We start from the raw sequence: 22,967 nt of genomic DNA on the forward strand, positions 1-22,967 counted from the left end.
TAAAATATTACGCTTTTAGACAGATATTTTCGACTTAATAGGCCTTATTTTACGATGTATTTAATAAGAAGTCGAAGTTGGTATAAGGTAATTGTACTACAGGAGAGGTATGTACCAAAAAAAGTGTTCTAATTCCACCTTTCACTTCTTTGGATGTTCTTCACACATTAGATAGGTACTAAAATTATAATTTCCAATTAAATCAGCTGGTGACTATTGTTTACACGGTTACCATTTTCTCATTCCAGAAGTACGTATTGTTTATACTAATGTTTTCACAACATAAGTAGATAAACATTTCCGAAAAGTAAATAACAAAATTGGCTGTTTTCAAAATATGGGGTTAAAAACTCAATAAAGCAAGCTCGAAAATTTGCAGAATCTATGAGAAACGCAAAAAATAATAGATGTTGCCCCTCTTAACAGTATCACCAGGATGACATAGTTGCAAAAGGCATTAATACAAAATATTTACTGTTTAAATTCAGTGACTTAGAAATTTACTGAAGTTTTTGGTCCATCACATTTATTTTTTGTTTCCACTCTTTTAGGTTTTATGATTTTGTGAACCTTTTGTATTATCTTGGTTGTGCAAAATCTTCCTTTATAATCTGCGTATGTCACTTTTCATTTGCATTAGTTCCACCTATAAAGCCAACGCAGTGATTAGAGTCGTCGTTGGCATAGGTGTGCGTGGGCATGCATCATGCAACCGCGTAGGAGCGGCTATATCGATGGCGTGCTAAGGCAAAGGAGTTACTTTATTATTATTATCAGATAAAAAAAAATCAGTATGATCTTTTGATACTATTGTTAGTAAACATGTTTATATAGTCCATAAAATAATAAAAAATGTAAAAAAAATAGTCCACTATGCATGCTTTCAGTGGTGTGCTTAATTCCACTAGTTAGACTCCAATCTGAACTTCTTACCTAATTATTTTTGTCAGTTCTCTATCTACTATGAGAGTCTTGAGGAGTTGTTTTATTCTCTTTATAAATACGTAGTATCATAAAAGGTCATATTGTTTTTCAGTAGTTGTATGTTGGCTTGAGACCTCGCTTCATTGATACATGATTATAATTTACTGAAAAAATATGCTTGCATGTGTGTGCTACAGTTACTGGAAAATACAAGAAACATTTTTGAATCTTTAGGACGAACTTATTTTTCAAAATGTGACAAAAATTCTACAATAAAAACGGGATAATATAACGCATTGAATGTTGAACGTAACTTGTCATTCAGTTATTACACAAAAACGAATGTGTTGATTTTGTAGGCATTTCAGTGTTTTGCTGCAATAGTTAGACTGTAGGATTCTATCTAGAAAGTATTAACATTTTACATTTTTGGATGTATTCGTATATTTACAAAGTTGTCGGTTTAATTAATGTTAATTATGATTTATTTCCACTGGTGTCATTTATCTTAAGAGGAAGGAAGTACTTAGGACGTCGCAATTTCATTGGCGTATATAAAACATTGTGAAAAAAACTGGTCTAAAATTGTGTAGATAGAACTTCTCTTGCCCCTTAACTACCATGAAACAAGTCCAATTGTTTAGATAAATGATAGAACTTGATTCTGCAGATCTATTTTTTTTAACGGGTGATATTAATATCAAAAGTAGTCGTGTATTCCTAGAATTTGTGAAAATCAGTTAAATGATTTTCTATTTGATCTGTAATAAATAAACAGTTCTGAAAAATAGAAACATACTATTAAGGCCCAAAAATTTTGAATTTCCAAGCACATTTTCACGTTTTGTAAGTATTAAATCAACACTAGCTTCATGCCAGAATAAGAAACACATCGCTTTGAATTTTTTCTTCGATAACCTGTCTATATTAAAAATAAGGTACCTATGATACATGATTAAACAACACATTGAGATGGCATCATCAAATTTTTGAAAAGGACAAAAAATGATTTCTAAGTAGCGAATTAAGATAATCCTGAAGCATATACAAACTGTCAGAGCAATCGGTTCTGTAGTTTGTTGTTAAATTGGATAGTTTTATAATATAAATAAGTAAGAATATAATTTTGCTCAGTTTAAGTAGATGGTAGGATTAACTTATCAATTGTTTTTGAGTAGGTATCCACTTATGCTCCAATTGTTTTACTCTTTTTAACATATTATGTATTAAATAATTAGGGCCGCTATAAAAATAATTGACTTATATCAAAGTAGACCCTTTTATTTTGTGCATGAAATATTTATTCTTTGTTACTAAGGACGAACTGTATTTATTTCCCTATCGTTTTCTCCAAAAACCACAAAAACTGCTGTACTTATAGGTAGAAAGGTACGTAGGACTGACATGACCCGTTCACCAAAGAGTATACTGTGTAGAAATTTAGTTATTGGAGTTTTTAAGAGATAACACTTAAAAATTTTATGCGTGGAATTTATTTCATAACAGTTTATTTTACAAACTTAACAAATATCTTTAATTTAAAACGGTTCCCCAAATGACAGTGGTTACGACTTTCAAGATATTTTGTAAACATTAAGATGAATTAATTATTATTATATTAGGGTTTAGAGTGCAATGTCCTTTGCTACAAATTCGTTTTAAATATGTTTTTAATTCACTAAGATAAAAGTACATAAACAAAAATAATGTTTATGGGGTGGTGCAATTTTTTGCAAGGTGTTCAAGTCGAATTTGAGTCTCACATCAAAGCATATCTAGAGAGATCCACAAGTATAAAGAGGCTGCCTGAATTTGATACGCAACCCAAAATACACATTCATAGGTGTCATGGATAATGTCATAACAAACTGTAATACGAAGGGAGGTAAGGAGTATTAAACATTGAACGTAAATTATCCTTAACACCTGTCAGAGTTGTACAAAAATATTCTTTATTTTTAATAGCAAATTAACGTAACAAATCTTCAAATTGTTGCCCATCACTTCTTTCACATTCACCAACACCGTCCTGGAAACATGTTTTTTTTGTTCTAAATGTTTTATGCTGTTAATTGTCGCAAAATAAACTTTTTCTTTATTTTTTTTCCTAAACTGCCCCGGAAAAAGATGGGACCAATAATTAATTTGTGCTCCGAGTATTTCACGTCAGTTTTTCCCAAAAAAAAATTTGTAGTCTGTCTGAATACCTTGTCATTGAGTCGTCGGAAATTCGACTAAATAGGAGTAATTGACAAGTTAGAAGTTTAGTTCACTGTTTCTACATACTTATATCAGAAATTAAACCCAGATATCCATGATCCCGTTGCAAATGTATTTTGGGTTGCGTTTCGAATTCAGGTAGGCTCTTTTTACACGTGGACCATTTTATATAAATATTTAAATTGAAGAAAATTTGATGAATGCTCGTTCAACGCGGTTTTAAAGAAATTGCAAATTTAAATTAAGACACTGAATATTTTTCCAAAGGTAACTGTAACTCTTTCACTTCCTGTTTTTTCTCTGTCTATCTGTGTAACTTGTTATCGTCCTCTCCATGACGAAATTAGTTATGAATTTAGAGTAGAAGAAAGCAATAGCTCATCAGTATTTAGATTATGGGTGAGTTCTGACAACGAAAATGTCACTCTCCAATATTATGGAATGTTTTTAGATCAGTGTTTGTGATTATTTCTAGTGGTAGATACTTGGAACGCCTCAGTACGTTGTATAAAAAAACTGGCAAAAAACCTGTAAGTAGCCCATGTTGATGGCACTTTTTTTAAAGCTTATCTGAAATGTGTGAATATGAGTTTTATTTTATTTTAAAACATGCGTTGTATCCTACGAGTTACGTATTAATCAATTAAAGTGAAACGTGCAAAAGGTCTAGATCATCATCATTTTAAATAATGACGACGCATTTTATCACTGAATCATTCCAAGACTGCGAATAGTTGTTAGACTACACATTGTAACCTATTTGAAGCACTGTCAAGATTTGAATATCGCGCCTCGTGTACAATTGGTCAAAACGGAATGTAGATGTCGCGCCATTTTTCTTAACCTTTCTAATTGGTTTTTCACGGCGTTTGAAACGAAGTTTGTGGTTTTCCAGCCGGTAAGGATTGTTTTTCTAATATGTTAAAAAAATAAGGATTAGCACGAATCAGAGTAGCGATGGATGGCCAATCCAATTGCCTCTTTATCACGTACGTCGAGAAAGAGGGCCCGTTCTTGAAAGTGTGGGGGCAAACGGACAAAAACACGTCACTTTATATAGAACAAGTCTTGCACAGCTTCACAAATCAATTTGATAACGGTTTATGCATTCCACACCCAGAAGCACTGCAGGTCGGCATTCTCTGCTGTGCAAAGTACAAAGACAATAAGTATTACAGAGCGAGGATCACAAGTTTGGATTTCTTGCATAACAGATACATTGAGGTGAATTTTGTGGACTACGGCCACAAGGACATCGTTCCCGTGTCGAATATAAGGTCCTTGGAGGGTTTTGAAAATTCCTTTGTGTCCATTCAACCGCAAGCCGGGTCCTTTTTGCTGGCCGAAGCTGTGTGTCCGAGGGGCGAATGGAACGATGCCTACCTTGACGAAATATGTAAAGAAATTCGATACTCTGAAGTGAATTTCAGTATTGTCGCACAAGTTACTAAACATTTTCTTGTTAGACTGTTTGTGGGCGTTAATGATTTGGCTATAATTCTGATTTCAAAGGGTCTTATGAGGCATACTTCATTGACCACGCAGGAGGCGGTTTTGTTGTCCATGATGCCTCGAACACCGACTGCACAACAAGCTTCCAGCCAGCAAAATATAGCAACGTATAAAGCTTTTACTTTGGAGCCTGGAAGCCAGTATGAAGTTTATGTGTCATATGTTACTGATGGCCCGTGTAACTTTTCTATACAACTTAAACAGTCAGAAGAAGTATTAGCCAAGCTAATGAAAGAGATAAATTGTATGACTTTGACGCCAATTGAAGGCATCCCTCTTCCTGGAACTGTTTGCTTAGCTAGATGTATGGAAGATGCACATATTTGCAGGGCTGTTGTTACCAATGAAGTTGATGGACAGTATAAGGTATGTTATTTGTTTTTTTATTAAGCGTTTTTGGGTCCATAGGTGTTGATTACATTTTTTAAAATTTGTTGTGGTCAAATGCAACGGCATGATTTTATTATTGACCCTGTAACGTCATGTTTAATGTGTACCAGGTTATCATAATCACTCTTCAAAAACATGACTCATAAATAAGCTTAAAGTAAAATAATTTATGAGCGACGTTTTTATATTGTTTTGATATAATCCTAGTCAAAATGTTGTAAAATAATTAAAATAGATACAGGCTGTCCTAGATAAAACTCCGCGGCCTTATTTTGTCAACTCCATCATTATCATCCATCAGATCATTATAAATCTTTTTAAATTGTAAAAAAATTCTAGGTAAAAATACAATCTTATCAGTATTTTATCAGGTGTGTAGTAAAATAAATATGAAAAAAGCCACACGTCGGTTTTCGTGTTTGTAAGATCCATCATTTGAAATTCGTGTTACAAGCTAAGTACTAATTGGTTCATGGTTTGTCAGCAGATGACGCAAGCACAGTAAAAATGAGATCAGTTTTAAAACATTTTTTTCTCATCTGGCATGTAACGAAATCATCTTTGTACCCATTTACGCGAAAAAATAAAATAATAATTTATGCATTTTACTGGATGCCTTACACCACAACTTAATTTAACTTTCTTTTTGTGCTAAAATGAAAACTCCGCTATATATTTCCGTTTTGCGATGATTGTTAATCTTTAAAATGTGAACTGAATCATATTGCAAATAACTAATTTGTTGTCGCTTGCAAAAATGTAAAATAAAAAATAACATACGGTGGTTCTGAAATTTCGGAAAGTTCTATTTTCGTTTTATTTAATTAAACATGGTTGATAAATTTAGCTACCACATTATTATTTTTGTAGGTTTTCTATGTCGATTTTGGCAACTTCGAGGTAGTGCCATTAGAATCACTGTACGAAATTCCATTCAAATTTGTGATACCTAAAGTAATGGCAATTCGATTTGCATTAGCGGGTGTGGAAAAGTCTACCGTAACCTTAGAAATGCAATGCGCTTTCAAACAGTTTGTCGATAACCGTCTCATCCACATGAAAGTTATGCCGATGACAACTAGAACTTCTCTGCCACGATGTGAACTGTGGGACCCAGAGAGTCAAATAAGCGCTTTAGATATAGTTAATCAAGCTGCGTCAGCAGGATACCCCGACCATATTTCTTTAAATCGAGGCTTTAGTCAACCCGTTAAAGTTAGCTACGTTTTTAGCTGTAATAGATTTTATGTCCAATTGAAAACAAGACTAGACGAACTGGTGAAGCTTATGCTAGACATACAAGTGTTGTGTCGAGATGTTGATCCGTTGAGTAATAACATGATCAAAAAGGGAATGCCCTGTTACGCACTTTATGAAGGGGACCAACAGTGGTACAGAAGCCAGATTGTTGAGGCTTTAGGAGGTGGAAAAGCTAAAGTTCAGTATGTAGATTACGGGAACGAAGAAATCGTATCAATATCGCTTCTTAAACCAATCGAAGGACGACAGCTAACCATTCTTAGACCACAAGCTATAGAATGTTGTTTGAATGGTTACCAAAACATGGAACCAGATGAAGAACGAGACAACTTATTAGAAGAGTTAATTTTAGAACAGGAATTTACAATGAAAGTTGTTGAAATGCAAGGAAAGAAAGCTTTAATTGAGTTGATCGACGCCGCTAATTACAATGTAGCTTCCTTGTTGTTGGATAAAATCGCGGTTACTAGATCTCAAGTTAGTCCCATGTTGGTACAAGCTGGCAATAAAATTGAACATAGGAAAACTTCTCAACAATTTGGTTCTAAAGAGCAGCGAAAACCGGAACGGTGAGTTTCCTCGTTCTGTATTTAAAACTTTCTAAATTTGTATTAGTGGTCCAAGACAATGGGCAGACAATTCAACCGAAAATTCTGGTTGGAGACAAGATGGTAGAGGTTCTCGGTAAGCAGATCATATGTTGGGTTTTGTATTTACGAAAAAATCGCTTACTGTGCTCACTGAAATACCTTAGCTAACTAGTATGCTTATTAGATGTGCCGTAGTTTGTTTTCTATTAATTTTCGAAATCGTATGTAGGAAATACATTTTAAGATTTATTGTTTTTCAGAAATAGGAACAATTACGAAACAAACGAAAGTAACGACAATAATTCTTGGCGACAAAACAACAAAGGATTTAAGTAAGTAGAGATTTAAAATTATACACACAGCAAAGATCCACCATACCTTGATTTATGTTGGTTGTGTTATAAAAATTCTTATTAATACCACGGAAACTGTGAAAAGGAAATGTATAACATTTTTTCGAGATATGAACATTCGATTCCAGGGAGCTAAAAAAGTACTTAATCATAATGGAGCTGTCATTTTCGCTTTACGGAGAGCTTCGCTGGAGCAAAACCGATCAAGTTCAAGGGTTTTTTTCTTCAATTTTTTCTGTAGCAAAACTGGCAGCTCATTTAATTACAAGCAGTTTTCGGTAGTTTAAAACGAAGAATGGAGTTAATGACAAAATTTAACATTCCCCCAAATTATCGTCTGAATTACAATTTCTGTATAAATTTCCCAGGTAAATTGCAGTGTTGGTGGATCTTCAACACATGAAATACTATTACTTATCAACATTTTGTGTTTTGTAGTAAAAATAACGACCGAAATAAGCGCGACAACGACTTAAACGATTCGACTGATAGCGACAGGCACAGCAATAAAAGTTTTGGGTTTGTTACGATCAATGTCTCGGAACGAGTACTAGAATAAAAATTAAAATTTTAGCAGGAACGACAGATATCGAAACGATTTGAACTCGAGAAATTCAGAGGGCGGATCTTGGAAGCAAAATAATCGAGGTTTCAAGTATGTATGACTTCTACAAAATTTTCAGGTTTTGTAAATTCATCTTCGCAGTAAAAGTCAAGACAGATTCAGCAGAGACAACAACAGAAACGACTGGGCGAGTGGCGATGAAAAAAGAAGCCCGAAAAACAAAGACGATTGGGGCGGAAATAGAGACAATAACAGACAGAACTTTAATTCAAAACAGAACGACGATTGGGGTGGTGGCAAGGATGACTGGAAAAATAGCAACAACGCTAACGATACCGAAGAATGGGGTAATGCGAAGGAGGGTGAGACTAAACCTTTCCGGAAACGAGAAGAAAATTGGACTAGTGGTAGAGATGGAGGAAGGAAGAACTTTACCTCCAGAAGGAAAGACGACTGGAGTGGTGGTCAAGAAAATGACACAAGGCAATTTAATAAAAGAGATAACTGGAGTAATAGAGAAAACGATAAGAAAAGCTTCAATTCTAAAGATGACTCTTGGGGAGATACAGAAAGTAAACCAGAGGATAGTTGGGGTAATAAAGAAAGGAGAGGTAGGGACAATTTTAAAACGAATAGGAACAGGTACGTTTATGTCTAGAACGCGTGTACCTAATTGAAATGGGCTGTTATAGATTTGACGAAGGCAATAACGATTGGAATAATACCGAAACCGGACAAAGAGGTGGTTTTAAGAAGAAGCCAGATTTTAGAAGGTAAATAATAAATCTTGTAGGTGGATTAGATTTCAGTGATAAATTCTAGGGAAACAAGTGAGTTAAGCTCAAGCGGTTCAGAGAAAAGCTTCCGCAAAGGATTTAATAAAGACAGAGGAGATAACTTTCGCAATAAAACTAAGCCGAATTTTAACAAAAAATTCGAAAAGCCTTTAAACGATGCTTTCGGAAGTAACTCGGGAGGGGGCGATACCTGGAATACTGCTCCCGCTACCACCACAGAAGTACCGAACGCTGCTCCGAGTACAGCTAAATTCGTTAATCTAAGTATTGATAACACAGAATCAATTGTTCTTATCAGCTGGTTCCACAATCCCACGAATTTTTATTGCCAAATTGAAAACACCCAAGTATGTTTTCTTTCCATTAATTGCGTTTCTATTACAATTTTCCTTTTATCAGGAGGCATTCAAAAAAATGATGGAAGAAATTCAACAAGCTTACAAAAGCCATCAGTCAAGTGGGGTTGAAATTGGTGCTCCAGTGATTGCCTTATTCCCAGAAGATAATGTCTTATATCGCGCTCAAATTTTGGAAACCGTCGGCAAACAGTTCAAAGTATATTACGTTGATTTTGGCAACGTTTCTATCGTTGATAAAGTTTGGCCGATTGAAATGCGATTCATGGAACTCCCGGCTCAGGCTATTTGTTGTCAGCTGAATGGCATCGAACCGCCGGCACAGAGTTGGTCAGATAGTGGCAGCTTTAGTGCATATTTTGATAAGAAGCAATTTTTCTGTAGATTTGTTTCGACAGAAAATGATAGGTTGGTGCACCGTTATTTCATGAAAAGAAGAGGTACAGTTGTTTGTTTTTAGAACTGCCGTTCATCTGGAATGTGATGGTGAGGACATCGCAAGTGCACTGGTGCGGGATGGTTTGGCTAAAGCTGCAATGCCTCCCGCTCCGCCTGAGTTACCTCTTCTGATAGGGCAGCAGTTTAGAGCTATGTTAATCAGTATGAATAGCTTAGCTGATTTTACTGTGTCTCTACAGTCAGGAGTTTTATTGAGTTGCAGTGTTTTTAATTTGAGTGAATCAACAGTAACATGGGAAAGTAACTTGCAGGAAAAATTGGAGCAGATTTTGATTGTTTATGTTGATGACCTTAAAGAAGATAGGTGAGTGTTTTTTATGTAGAATTTAATTACTCTTCATTTCTTGTATGGACACGTTTGAAGTAATCTGATTAATTTAAAACGATTTAATGTGTCACAGGTTGCGTTACATGTGTCAGTTGATAAATAGACGGAGCTTCAGACAATAACGATGTTGATATTAAATTTATGTTGAGATTATGTTAAACTAACATTTGTTACAGTCATGCACTGAATATTTTGTTATAACAATTTTTTTCTGCTTTTTTGATTCACTCTTAACTGATAGTTAAGGAGTCTCATTTCATGTTTTTTTTGGCAGTTCGCAATTCGTATAATACAAAAATGCAGATTTCCTCTAGCTGTCTCTGGTTTTGTCTGTGTTGTTCATTTTTTGAATTGCTTTTAACGAACACAAATGAACAATATTTTCCATGCAAAATTTCGGATTTTTTTACTAATATTTTCGCAGTTAATAAAAACAATCTATGTTAAATTTCACTGTCACTAAAAAAAAAAAAAACTGCGAAGTTAGTGTTCGAACATGACTTATTATTATGAAGTATTTTTAAATATGTATATATATTTTTTTTTTGGGATCAGTTATTAATTCTTTGATGGGGATTGAGATATTAATTTTGAAATGAACAATTACAACACTATCATAAGATTACTTTGTTGCAGCGTATTTTGTTTGAACATTTATTTAATGTTTGGGGATGACGTAGGCAAATGTTTGTATGAATAGTGTTCTGTTTTTATTCGCTCTATGTGAGTTTTATAATAAAATTTCAAAGAACTTTGTTGTACAAGTTGAAAGACAAATTGTAAAGTTTCATTGTACTGTCCAGATCTTATTTTGTTTTTTAGATTACCCATATGTATATACATAAAGCTAAAAATGTTTTAAGGCATAAGTTTTAAGTGTGATTTATGTGACAAAATTTTGAGTAAATTTAATCGCTTGTAGACAGACTGAAACGAGAAACTCACATTTTTGTACTCTACAATCTGTGAAATGTTGAACAAACACGAAGTTAGACGTTTGTCAGTTTTCAAACTATTGTTAGACTATTGTGAGTCTTGCAGATAATTATTATTTTAATTCTGTGAACTATTAGTTAAGTTGTTACGGTTTTTCGTCTTACTTTATTCGTCTCACACCGTTTCCTACCTACCTTGGACGGGTAAATACAACTTTCTACTAAGTGAATGCGTAAAATCGAATCATTTTGTTTTTGTAATAAACGCTATAATGTTTTATAATGCAGTAGTTTATTTTTCTAAGAGGTAAAACCAAATTAACAGAAAATGTAGGTAAAATCTATGCTTCGAACTGTTCTTTGACTTTGCAAACTTTCCAATTATAATATTGTTATGATAATCGGTATTTAAAATCGGCGTGGGTAAAACTCAACCATTTATTTCTGAATAGTACTAATTTACACGATTAATTATACACCGATTATGTACAGAATAATTCCGACTCGACGGGAATGGATTTGACAAAACTCACATTCTCTCTTTGACTGGACTCGCCTGCCCGTTTCCGGCGGTGGTCCCTATTTAAACAGCCACGCGTTTCTTTCTAGATATTTCGCGATCGAGGTTGTTCTGGAGTGCCCATGGCGACTTCCGCTTGTCGGTGATGATGAGTCAGTCCAGTAATTATTTGTAAAAGTGAGAAAAAGTCGAGTTAGAATGGAAACACTTTAGGAAAAACACGCCAACTAAATGTTGCAGTATTCGTGACGTTGGTTAGTCTAATTTATTATCCCTTTGTGGTTTTCCGTATATGTATTTCGATTCTTTTTCAGAGTGTTTCTCAATTGGATTTCAATAATCAATAATTGTTGATGTCTTTAAATAAACGTAATAAATGTCTATAATCTAATCAAAAAAATATATGGGTAGGATTGTAAAAGCAGCTTATGCGCACTAATAAAATATTTTTGAAATGTAAAACCTTCTCGGGGGCGCCAAATGTCGTTTTTTAAGAATGTGAAACCTCGGGTGTTCCAACTGTCTTTTTTAAAAGTGTAAAACCTTCTCGGGGGTTCCAACTGTCTTTTTTAAAAACGTAAAACCTTCTCGGGGGCCCCAAATGTATTTTTTTAAGAATGTGAAACCGTATCGGGGGTCCCAATTGTCTTTTTTTAAATGTAAAACCTCAAGGGCGTCAAATGTTTTTTGTAGAATGTGAAACCTTCTCAGGGGTCCCAATTTTTTTTTTATTTTTAGTGTGAAACTTTCTCGGGGGTTCCAACTGCCTTTTTTAAAAATGTAAAACTTTCTCGGGATCCCCAAAGATCTTTTTTTAAGAATTTAAAACTTTCTCGGGGGTCCCAACAGGCTTTTTTAAAAATGTAAAACCTTCTCGGGGGCGCCAAATGGTTTTTTTAGAATGTGAAATCTTCTCGGCGGTCCCAACTGTTTTTAAAAATGTAAAATCTTGTTTTAGGGGCCCCAAATATCTTTTTTTGAGCATGTAAAATCTTCTCGGGGGTCTCAACGGTCTTTTTTAAAAATATAAAACCTTCTCGGGGGCCCCAAACGTCCTTTTTTTTTAAGAATGTGAAACCTGAGGTGTCCCAACTGTCCTTTTTTAAAGAAGGCCAAACCTTCTCGCGGGCCCCAAGTGTCTTTTTTAAGAATATACTCGTAATAAGGTGAAACCTTTTTTTATTACACTGTGACTAGTACCTTCTATATTGTTTATACTCCATAGAGGTTTATCACAAAAAAGTAAAATTCCGCAAAATCAAATTTTATAATTTTTCAGAGAAGCACTATTTGTTGGACTATATTTCAGAAGCGAGGCAATTTCTGACGAAATAACTTTCGATACATTTTTTTTTATTTAGTTATTTATGGAAATTTCGAGATACGGTTTTCACCATTGTTTTCAGCTTACAAAATTATAAAAGAAAGATTGTCGACTTTTGTCGGAAATGAGATACAGTAAAAGCAACTTGTGCCGAAAAACCTCCTTTTACTGTTAATTAATGATTAGCCATATTTTGGTTCGCGTTTTATTATCTATATTACTAACATACTTATGAACTTTGATAACAATCGTTTCGGTAGTTTTGGACATTATCTATCTAATAAAAATCGAAAAATCGACAGACAGATAACAGACGGATGAAAATGGGGGACGTATTTTTTCATACTCTGGGTCATGAAACATCGAGAAAACATGAAAGCATCCATTCTTCCGATTGATCTTATTATAATACTTTCTCAGCTTGAAGTGAAAACAGGAAATTCCTGCCAATTTAATTTGTAGGTTGCATTTGCGTGGATTATAATGTCCATTTTCTAACAGAATGCCATAAAACCGTTAAACCCCGTCGTCCTCATCGGTTGTGAAGTGGTTTATGATAAAGGCTTTGGGGAGTAGTTTAGTTTTTGACAAGCCAACTTTCCAAATAATCGGCACTACTTTGTATTTCTGGGCAAAAAGATTCAAAATTGCTTTTGGTTTTATTTTCTTGGCGAACAAATTTTTAATTTTGTTCTTTACTTAGTCATCCATTTCCTTAGAGAAATGTACAAATATTTAATGCACAGTGGTAATTTGCGATTGTACGTTTGAATTGTAGCCAAATATATTTTATATAAAACTTAACTCAACATGTTCTTCTCATACTATTTTCACCCTGCGTACTAGTTTTATGTATTTAGAGAATTACAACCAAATAAATTTTCAGGTTGGAGGTCACTGTGTACGATGAAAATGGCGTAAAAATTAAACTAGTAAATAACGATGAAGGAGCTTATGAATCTGTAGAACTCCTGTGCCCATACTTGATCTTATATTCTTCCACATCTGGTGAAATTACTTACATTGAAGACACAACTGTTTATATTCAGCCATCAGATTGCGCCGAAACTATTGAATACTTGCTCAACAGAAGTTTTGAATTTTACGAAAATACCCCAATAGAAGAACCTGTCACTCCGGTTGAAAATTACCTCTATGCCGTTAAAGGCTCTGACACGAATTGGTATAGAGGCAGAGTAACAAAAATTGAAGAAACCAAGGTTACGGTTACTTATGTGGACTACGGCAACTCAGAAGAAGTTGAAGTTGATGCTTTGCGAGAACTGGCCTTAGAATTTATGCAATTACCAATTATGTGCATAGGGGTAAGTGCTGATATTTTTTTACCGTTTAGTGTTTACTGGGAAAACTTCATTGCAGGTAACCATTCAAAACCCTACCGAAGATCTAATTGGTAAAGTCGTTTTTGTGAACCTAACATTCACGGAATCCGGCCTAGAAGGTGCTATACAAGAAGAAGAAACCCCTATTTTACCTGTAGAAGAACCTCAAGAGTCTGTAATTGAACCACAAACCATCGAAGCAGTGGAACCTACTGTTCAAACGTCAGCACCGTCCGGTACTCAGGTCATTCTAAGCCATGCAGATAGTCCAAGTGACTTCTACCTACAACTAGCAGAATCTTTGGATGTCATCGAGCAGTTGCAAGCTAGTTTGCAAGAGCAAATGCCTGAAATGCCCGACATGGAGAACTCTGTTGTAGGAGTATTGTGTGCCGCCCCATATTCGTTGGACCAGCTCTGGTACAGAGCTCAAGTTTTAGACGCCGATGCCGACATTACCACCGTTCGATTCGTCGATTACGGTAACACGGATGTCCTCGAGAACGATAAAACTCACGTAAAAACTCTCCCGCCGCATCTGTTGTCGTTGGAAGTCCACGCAACCAGATGTAGATTAAAAATCAAACCAATAGACGAAGAATGGACCAGCACAGCATCCGAACGATTCGATCAGTTGTGCAACGTCGAAACTCTGACAGCCCAATTTTTGAGCCAAGACGAAAAAACGAACTACGTCGAATTGTTTTCTAACGGAATAAATATCCGCGAAGTGTTGATTGAAGAGAACTTGGCTTTAGCGGACGAAATTTTGACAGAAACGAGTAGTGTAGGTTTTGTCAGTCATTTGAATTCGCCGTCGGAGTTCTGGATCCAGCTGGAAAACTGCGTAGACGAGTTGGAATGGGTCGCCGAACAGCTATCAGGGGCTGAGAATTTCTCAGAGTTGGAAGACTTAGCTCCAGGTGCTCTGTGCGCCGCTCTTTTCCCGGACGACCAGATGTGGTACCGTGCAAGAATTTTGTCAAATACCGTTGCGGGTATCGAAGTCTTATTCGTGGACTACGGTAACTCGTGTACGAGTTGTAGTTTAAGAGAGCTTCCAGAAGAATTAGTGATAATACCGCCACTAGCACAAAAGTGTAGCTTACAAAAACCGGAGAATTTGACTAACTGGGGACCGGAAATGGTGCGGAAGTTCAGTGAGATTTCCGCTGACGGACAGACTACTTTTAATGTAAAGAAATTGAGTACAGGCGAGACGGCGGTAGTCGAGTTGTTGCTCGATGGAGTCGATGTAACAACTTTGCTTTTACCAAAGACTGAAGATGTCCGCGTTAAGAGTTTTGAAGGGTTGGATGAGATGATCTTAATTAAGGGCGAGGAGCAGTTGCAGACGAAGTACAAACTTGAAAGTTTGCCGGATGTGACGTGGGGTGAGGAGTCTATTAAGAAGTTTGAAGAGATTACCGATAATGGTAAGTGTTGATACAGAAGTTTGCAACATTTTTCTTTTGCGGAAGTAATTTATATGGACGTTTGAGTACTTTTTACTTCAAATAAATTATCAAGATGTGATTAATGTTTTCTTCAGTTCGTTAATGATGCTGAAAGTTTTTTATAAGTAAAGAGTATCGTTCGATTAGATTGTCCGTGTTAAATTTTTCAAGGCAAAGGTATTGGTAAAAAGTGCATTAATGACTATTTTTATTATTTCCTTTTATCATGTTTGAAAGTGAGCACGATTAACGTCGGTAAATTTGCTCGCTTTCAAGTGAGCTCGGAATAAATGGAATAGCTGATGAATGCGTTTATAGAAGCGTCAGTGAGTTTTATTATGCTTTTTACTGTGTTTTCCTGTAGACCAATAGGAGATAATAATATTGCTAAGGGGATTTTGAAATTTTTTATACTATAGAATTGTGTAAACCAAGACTTAAGGAACCGCAGCTCCTAATTCGTAATTCATACATTGTAAACCCTCGGTCAAAGTTTGGCGTTCTATTGCCACGCAGGGCTGGTCTACTCTACTCCATTCTGTAATGAATTTAACCGAGGTGTCTGTAAAGGTCATGTACAGTGATAGAATATTAACTAGTTTGTGTTTCAACATTATGAAATTATCTTACCCCAACGTTGACCCGGGTGAATTTTTGATGCATAACTAATCTCTTGAATACATCGCTTGGATTTACGTAAATTTCAAAGCGGCATCATAGATTGATAATATTTTATCAAAAAGCTTGTTCGGGCATTCGTTGGTTTAAGGCGGGTTAATTCAGGACAATTTTGTTCCCAATTTTAGTATCGCTTAAAAACGAAGGAAATTGACCTAGGATGATAGGTTTTTGTTTAAGAATCCTTACTATACATATTTTGTCTCTCTTTTATTAAAATTTGATTTTAAACGTCATGTTCTGTAAAAAAAAACATTCAAAACATGCAAAAATTTACATTTACATTGCGCTTACACTATTCATATTGCAATAAGAACAAAATTACAAAAAGAGGGATGTAAAATGGGTCTTTCTTAACAAATTGGATAAAACTGTTTTTATAATAAATATTGCACAATTGATACTAACCGAGTAAAAAGCAAACGCTGCAGACGTAAAAATTGCCGGTACATAGTGCGATCTTTGTCACACATTGGGTCCGACGATAACCATAAAATTGAGTGGATGAAGATTATCCGAGCTACCTCGGGCCGACCCTAAGATTTTTCAAATTGGTCGTTTTATAATTCCCTGTTCCGATGTTATGTTGTATTTTTGTTTATTAAATCCGTATCTAATAAATAATTTCACGAATGTAAACCGTGGAATTGTCCTTTATAAGTTGATGATAAAAAAGTGATAAAATATGAATGCAATTTAAAAATTTGTCGCAACAAATTCAACAATTGCTATAAAATTACTACATAAAAACTGTTCCAGTTTTATCAGATTCCTGGAAAAAATATAAAAAAAATAATGAACGTCTAGTGGTATTCCCATCCACAATGTAGAGTTTTCATTGATACCTATTTCATTCTTGATTGTCGTGCAGCGTTCCATCACCAGAAATCAAAACGTATATACAAGGTTAAACAAGTAGTTTTTTCAATGATAAGTGCATATTTTTCTATGAAACATATTTTTGACGTCTTCTTTCAGTGATATTGTCATATTTTAGAAAGGGATTTGTATATTTCAACCCTGGAATGTTAATGTATATAGAGCGAGTTTCTAGGAATTGAAACTGGCGTTGATTATGTAGAGTGAGAATAAGGCGGTATCATTCGATTTAGTCCGGGACAATTTTCTTCCCAATTTTAGTGTCTCCTAAAAACGAGGAAAATTGACGTAGGATGAGTTTTTTGTTTAGGTATATTTTATCTCTCTTTTATTAAAATTTGATTTTATACGCTATTTCCTGTGAAAAAAAAACATGCAAAAATTGACGACATTTATTACGGAGAGGGGCGTACAATGGACTTTTCTAAATCTATACAGGGTGTCCCAGAATTCGCGCCATTCCCGTGAATGACATGTTCCCTGTCCCGAACTGTGCCGTAATTCGCAAAAAGAATTGTCCAGGCTTTAACCGTGTGAGAACTGGAAGGCGATTAAGTTGACCAATAGAGAGGCTGCTTTTATATCCGAACGTTTCTATGTTCAAAGTTACCTATGCCAAGAACAAAAAATCGGGTAATACTAAAGTTGAATGATTTTTTTCCGAATCCCCCTCCGTCAACAAAAGGAAACAGAAGTGTGGTTATAAATTTAATCGTTTTGACAATTGTTTGTCATAAACTGTCACGAAGTTCATCACTGACCTGAAGAGATGCTTCTGCGCCAAAGATGACTGATTAATGTACACAGAGACATCAAGGTTTACTTTAAGGTAAGTAGCATGGGACAGAAGTTATTTCTGCTGCCATTCTAGTTAAATTGTGTTTAACTGGGCTGTACATGTTATAAGAGAAGCTGTTTCATTTCATCGTAGGCAAAAAATAATACATTTATTACTATTCTACATAGAGTAGCTACCGAAGAGCAGGTATTAGAAGTCATTTTCTTAGAGCCCCGTGAATAATCGTCGGCACCCAGACCAACATGTGTTTCACCGATTGTTACATCGAGCAAGAGAAGATGGATCTTTTCAACCTAATCGGAAAGGCCGTGCTGGAGCTCCACGGAATGTACGTGTAGGTGCTGAAGAGCAAGTGTTAGAAAACATGGAAGCGGATCCTAGGAGAAGTGTCCTCTACGTAGCGCAAATGAGTGGATGCCCAAGATCGACCACTCATCGTATCCTTCAAGAGAGAAGACTGTATCCTTACCATTACACGAGAGTGCAGCATCTGCGACCAACCGACTACCCGCGACGAGTACATTTTGCTCGATGGTTACTGCGACAAAATGAACTAAATCCTGATTTTTCACGGCGCATTCTTTTCACCGACGAATGCTCATTTTCCCGAGAAGGAATGTTTAATGCACACAATTGGCATTTCTGGGCACACGAAAATCCACATCTCACTAGGGTGACAGCATATCAGGAGCGATTTACTATTAATCTATGGGCTGGAATCATTGGTACTACTGTGGCAAAAATTTTAATGCATTGATAAAATAATCACTAAACTCCGTTCCTGTTTTTTTAGGTGGGGCCGTTTGTGTTACCTGATCGCCTTAATGGGGAGGCATATGCTAATTTTCTACGACTAGAGCTTCCGGCGTTGTTGGAAGACGTTCCTTTGAATGTACGGCGGAATATGTGGTTTCAGCACGACGACGCTCCTCCACATAATTCGATACTTGTACGGCGAACATTGAAAAGAGTATCCTCATAGGTGGATTGGGCGTAGCAGTACTAACATCTAGCCTCCTAGATCTCCAGACCTTTCTCCTTTGGACTTTTTTTTTTGGAATCAAATTAAAAATTACGTATATACTCGTAGAAAACCCCTAGATACGTTAGAAGAACTGGAAGAGAGACTGCACGAAACCTACGCTACAGTTACTCCTGAGATGTTAAATAATACACAACACAACATAATTCGACGAGCTAGAACTTGCATTGAAGTTAATGGTGGTCATTTTGAGCACATTGTTTAATGCTCGTAACGTTACAGTACAACGATTCCAGCCCATAGATTAATAGTATTGCTCTTGATATGCTCTCAAGTTAGCGAAATGTGGATTTTTTCGTTTGCCCAGAAGTGCTAATTGTGCGCATTAAATATTCTTTTTCGGGAAAATCAACATTCGTAGGCGAAAAGAATATGCCGTGAAAAATCAGGATTTATTAGTTCATTTTGTCGCAGTAACCATTTAGCAACATGCACCCGTCGCGCAGTCGGCTCGTCGCAGATGCTGCACTTTCGTCAATAGTAAGGATGCAGATTTTTGTCTGTAAGGATACGATGCATGATAGATCTTGAGCATCCATTCATTTGTGCCACTTGTTCTTCACCGTCTACGCGTATAATCCGTGGAGCCCCAGCACGGCCTTTCCGAATAGGCTGAAAAGATCCATCTTCTTTTGCTGGATGCAACAAACGACGAAACACATGCTGGTCAAGGAGCCGATGATTGGGGAAAATACCTGTATATTCGCGCACAGCAGTGGCTGCATAGCGTGTACATTCTCCATAAATTAACATCATTTCCAAATATTCTTTATACTAGTATGAATAAGACATCAATAACTTAGTGGTATTGGTACTGATTTGTTTATAGTTTGTATTGTTCTTAAAAAAAATGCAACTAAACGATTTTTGTTATAATTTTTATTCGTATCTTTTCAATCTCTAGAAAGTACTCACAACTTTAAAGAAACTGTTTTAAATCATCATGTGCAGCATCAATATTATTCTTGAATAAGTCTCAGTTTTCAGTATCTCCCCCGCATGATTGACACCACAGCAGATACCTATGATCTTAACACACCAGAGAAGTGGAGTCTCGTCTCTTTTTTCGTTGCTTAGATTAGGTATCAGCAACTAAGCTGTTCAGTAAAAATTGATACTGTTTATTGAAAATCATAAGCACCGATTAATCAAAGGCGATATTTATGTTTTAGTACACTTAATAACGTTCTTTGAATGGACATGTGGTACTCTTTTTTAGAAATAACGATAAACTTAATATCAGGCATATGATGCATAGTGAATTCTGAAAATGTACTAATTTTCGTTTAAAAGAACAACACATTATTCACGGGGCTCTAAGAAAATGACTTCTAATACCTGCTCTTTGGTATCTACACTATGTAGAGTAGTAATAAATGTATTATTTGCCTACGATGAAATGAAACAGCTTCTCTTATGACATGTACAGCCCAGTTAAACACAATTTAACTAGAATGGCAGCAGAAATAACTTCTGTCCCATGCTACTTACCTTAAAGTAAACCTTGATGTCTCTGTGTACATTAATCAGTCATCTTTGGCGCAGAAGCATCTCTTCAGGTCAGTGATGAACTTCGTGACAGTTTATGACAAACAATTGTCAAAACGATTAAATTTATAACCACACTTCTGTTTCCTTTTGTTGACGGAGGGGGATTCGGAAAAAAATCATTCAACTTTAGTATTACCCGATTTTTTGTTCTTGGCATAGGTAACTTTGAACATAGAAACGTTCGGATATAAAAGCAGCCTCTCTATTGGTCAACTTAATCGCCTTCCAGTTCTCACACGGTTAAAGCCTGGACAATTCTTTTTGCGAATTACGGCACAGTTCGGGACAGGGAACATGTCATTCACGGGAATGGCGCGAATTCTGGGACACCCTGTATATTAGAAAAATATTGTAAATTGTTAACATTTCGTTATAATAACCGATTATAAAATTCTTTGTACGTAACAATATAATTATGGGAAATGTGCGATAATATAAGTAGCAAAGTATTAATTTCTCTGTAACTAAAGATCTGTTTTTGTCTTAATCACGAATGTAACGTGATATTGCGCAAAGAAATATATATGTATTTGATTTATTGCCCACTATTAAATGGGGTACACTCTTCACCGCGTTTGCGCGCTCTGGTCAGAAAAATCTGCAAGTGTTCCTAAGCCTACCGGACAGTTGGGCGCAAACCACCTGAGAGATAAGGGACAATTGTGCGCAGCGGTCAGAAAGATTTTGTATATAATTTGAAGGGTTAATATCATAAACAGTTGTTGCTTAAAATAGTCCGAGTTGTCAATTGGCGAATAATAATTGTCCGAATTGCGGATAATTTTCTTATTAGTAAAATGTTGTTATACAATTTTGATTATTCCCAAAAAATCTGGATGTCTAGGGTGAAAACTTGCCACTTATAACCTTAAAATTTGGGTGAAATGTAAAAAATGCAATTAAAAAAAAACACACAAAAATTGACTTTTTATCTTATTAAGAAGCAATAAAAAAATTTAACGTCAAAATGGGTCTGTTTGCTTAAAAAAATGATACAGCACCTTAAAATAGATGACAACAGGGTGAAAAAATAGTTTAAATAGATAACAAAAAAAATGTGGGGTGAAACGTTTCATTTTACTTTCTACTGATTGCAATTTAGAAATTTCATCTAAAACGTCCGCTAATCCAATTCTTAAACCCGAGTCATTCAGATGAGAAATGGATTTGAAATAACAATCACCAAAATTCATATTTGGTAAATATAAATTAAAGAACATTTATTTATTTATAAACGAAAAAAAATTGAGTAACGATTTACCATGCTTACGATAACCTTAAAATGTTTATAAAATTTCATACCAATCGGTTTTGGAGTTCCAAAGTTAACTTGCAAGATTTTTTCTCCAAAAATTTAGATGTCTAGGATAAAAGTTCAACAGGGTTCAATGTTTCATCAACCACATGTGCAAGAGTATTTTATTTTATAAAATTTAAATAATATATACTACTGTAAATTTTGAAGATGACGTCAATAAATTGTTGGTAGGGATGATGAGGCAAATTTTGATTAGCGTATTACCATCTACACGGTATCCGCGACACACTTATAAAATTTGACAATGGATTCAGTAGTTTCGGAGATTGTACGTTTTATAAAAATCCGGACAGACAGACAGATAGACAAACAGACAGACGGAAACGGGAGTCCAATTGTTTTGTACCGAGTTTACGCTCTCAAAGTAAAAATATGCTCTTATTTAATATTTATTTAGGAGTTTGTTATATTTGTAGGAATAGTTATTGCATTTGTCATTGTAACATGCTGTATATGTGAAAAATGTGTTGTATCAAAAAGAAGTAGACTGTTTCGGGGCCCACCGGGAAATTTCCCGGTGTCCCGACGGCACAATTCGACACTGACATCTACCATCACTACAATTTATTAATATGTATGTATGTGATCAACGGTTAGTTTTTCATACATAACAGGATCGAAAAATAAACAAAGTGGATTTACTGACAGTAAATTGGGAAATAAATATAATATGTTCATGTTGTTTATTAAATTTTTATTAAGTTCTTGATTCAGAGTTTTAAGTATTCAATAACTGTGTCCATCATTTAGGTACCTGATTAAAGCGAGACAGCTTAACCTCTAACCAAGAATTTTACCGCAGTTCGGTTGCGGATTAAAAATGAATCGCAATTCGGACAAGCCGGGAAATAATTATACATTGTTATGTTCATTTTCAAAATTTACTTCTTGTGTATACACTTCAGTTTTAAGTAAAGAGGTAATTTGTTCGAATGTAATCAGGACAAAAATGTTTAACAGATTGTACATATAAGTGTCCCAGATAAAATTGACCAGTAAAGTGAATGACGCGCGAAATTTGAACTCAGTTCATAACACGAGACCCGAATTTCAGTTCCCCGTGTAATCCTTATGGGTGAAATCGAGGCGTCATTTTAACGCTTAAATTCTACCATTAAAGTAATTTTCTTATATATACCACTACTTGTACCATTAAGACTGATATTTTTACTGTTGATCTTGATACCAAACACGAACGGAACCGGTGGTATTTAATAAATATTTGAATTCAACTTTTACCACTACATTTGCCTCGAACGTATGTCGCACAGTGGTTCATACTGTCATTGACTTCCCCCTCCACATAAATGGCTTTGATGTTCACATGCTAGAGATACGGCTGTGAATATAAAATAATACTTAAAGGA

General features: G+C 35.3%; 1 protein-coding gene and 1 long non-coding RNA gene across 5 annotated transcripts in view; both read left to right on the forward strand.

Moving 5' to 3' along the window:
- Window positions 1–22,967, forward strand: part of LOC135122709 (maternal protein tudor) — a 36,349-nt gene that overhangs the window by 8,648 nt on the left and 4,734 nt on the right. Inside the window, exons 2-14 of one of the 4 annotated variants that reach the window (XM_064047080.1) lie at window positions 4,359–5,022; window positions 5,917–6,875; window positions 6,922–6,990; window positions 7,157–7,228; window positions 7,688–7,768; window positions 7,824–7,904; window positions 7,956–8,456; window positions 8,507–8,587; window positions 8,637–8,958; window positions 9,011–9,375; window positions 9,428–9,730; window positions 13,420–13,858; window positions 13,914–15,312. In XM_064047080.1, the coding sequence (XP_063903150.1) occupies window positions 4,359–5,022; window positions 5,917–6,875; window positions 6,922–6,990; window positions 7,157–7,228; window positions 7,688–7,768; window positions 7,824–7,904; window positions 7,956–8,456; window positions 8,507–8,587; window positions 8,637–8,958; window positions 9,011–9,375; window positions 9,428–9,730; window positions 13,420–13,858; window positions 13,914–15,312 (5,336 nt within the window). Of the gene's footprint in view, window positions 1–3,957; window positions 5,023–5,916; window positions 6,876–6,921; window positions 6,991–7,156; window positions 7,229–7,687; window positions 7,769–7,823; window positions 7,905–7,955; window positions 8,457–8,506; window positions 8,588–8,636; window positions 8,959–9,010; window positions 9,376–9,427; window positions 9,731–13,419; window positions 13,859–13,913; window positions 15,313–22,967 lie in introns of those variants that run through there. The other 3 variants (XM_064047081.1, XM_064047077.1, XM_064047078.1) reach the window with 3 other exon arrangements.
- LOC135122710 (uncharacterized) lies at window positions 17,468–20,029 on the forward strand. Its single transcript, XR_010279440.1, has 2 exons — window positions 17,468–17,719; window positions 17,857–20,029. It is a non-coding gene; the product is annotated as an uncharacterized LOC135122710 (long non-coding RNA).

The sequence above is a fragment of the Zophobas morio genome, unplaced genomic scaffold (assembly GCF_036711695.1).
Source record: "Zophobas morio isolate AGI-343-1 ecotype UQ-CSIRO unplaced genomic scaffold, CSIRO_AGI_Zmor_V1 ptg000005l, whole genome shotgun sequence".
NCBI lineage: Eukaryota > Metazoa > Arthropoda > Insecta > Coleoptera > Tenebrionidae > Zophobas > Zophobas morio.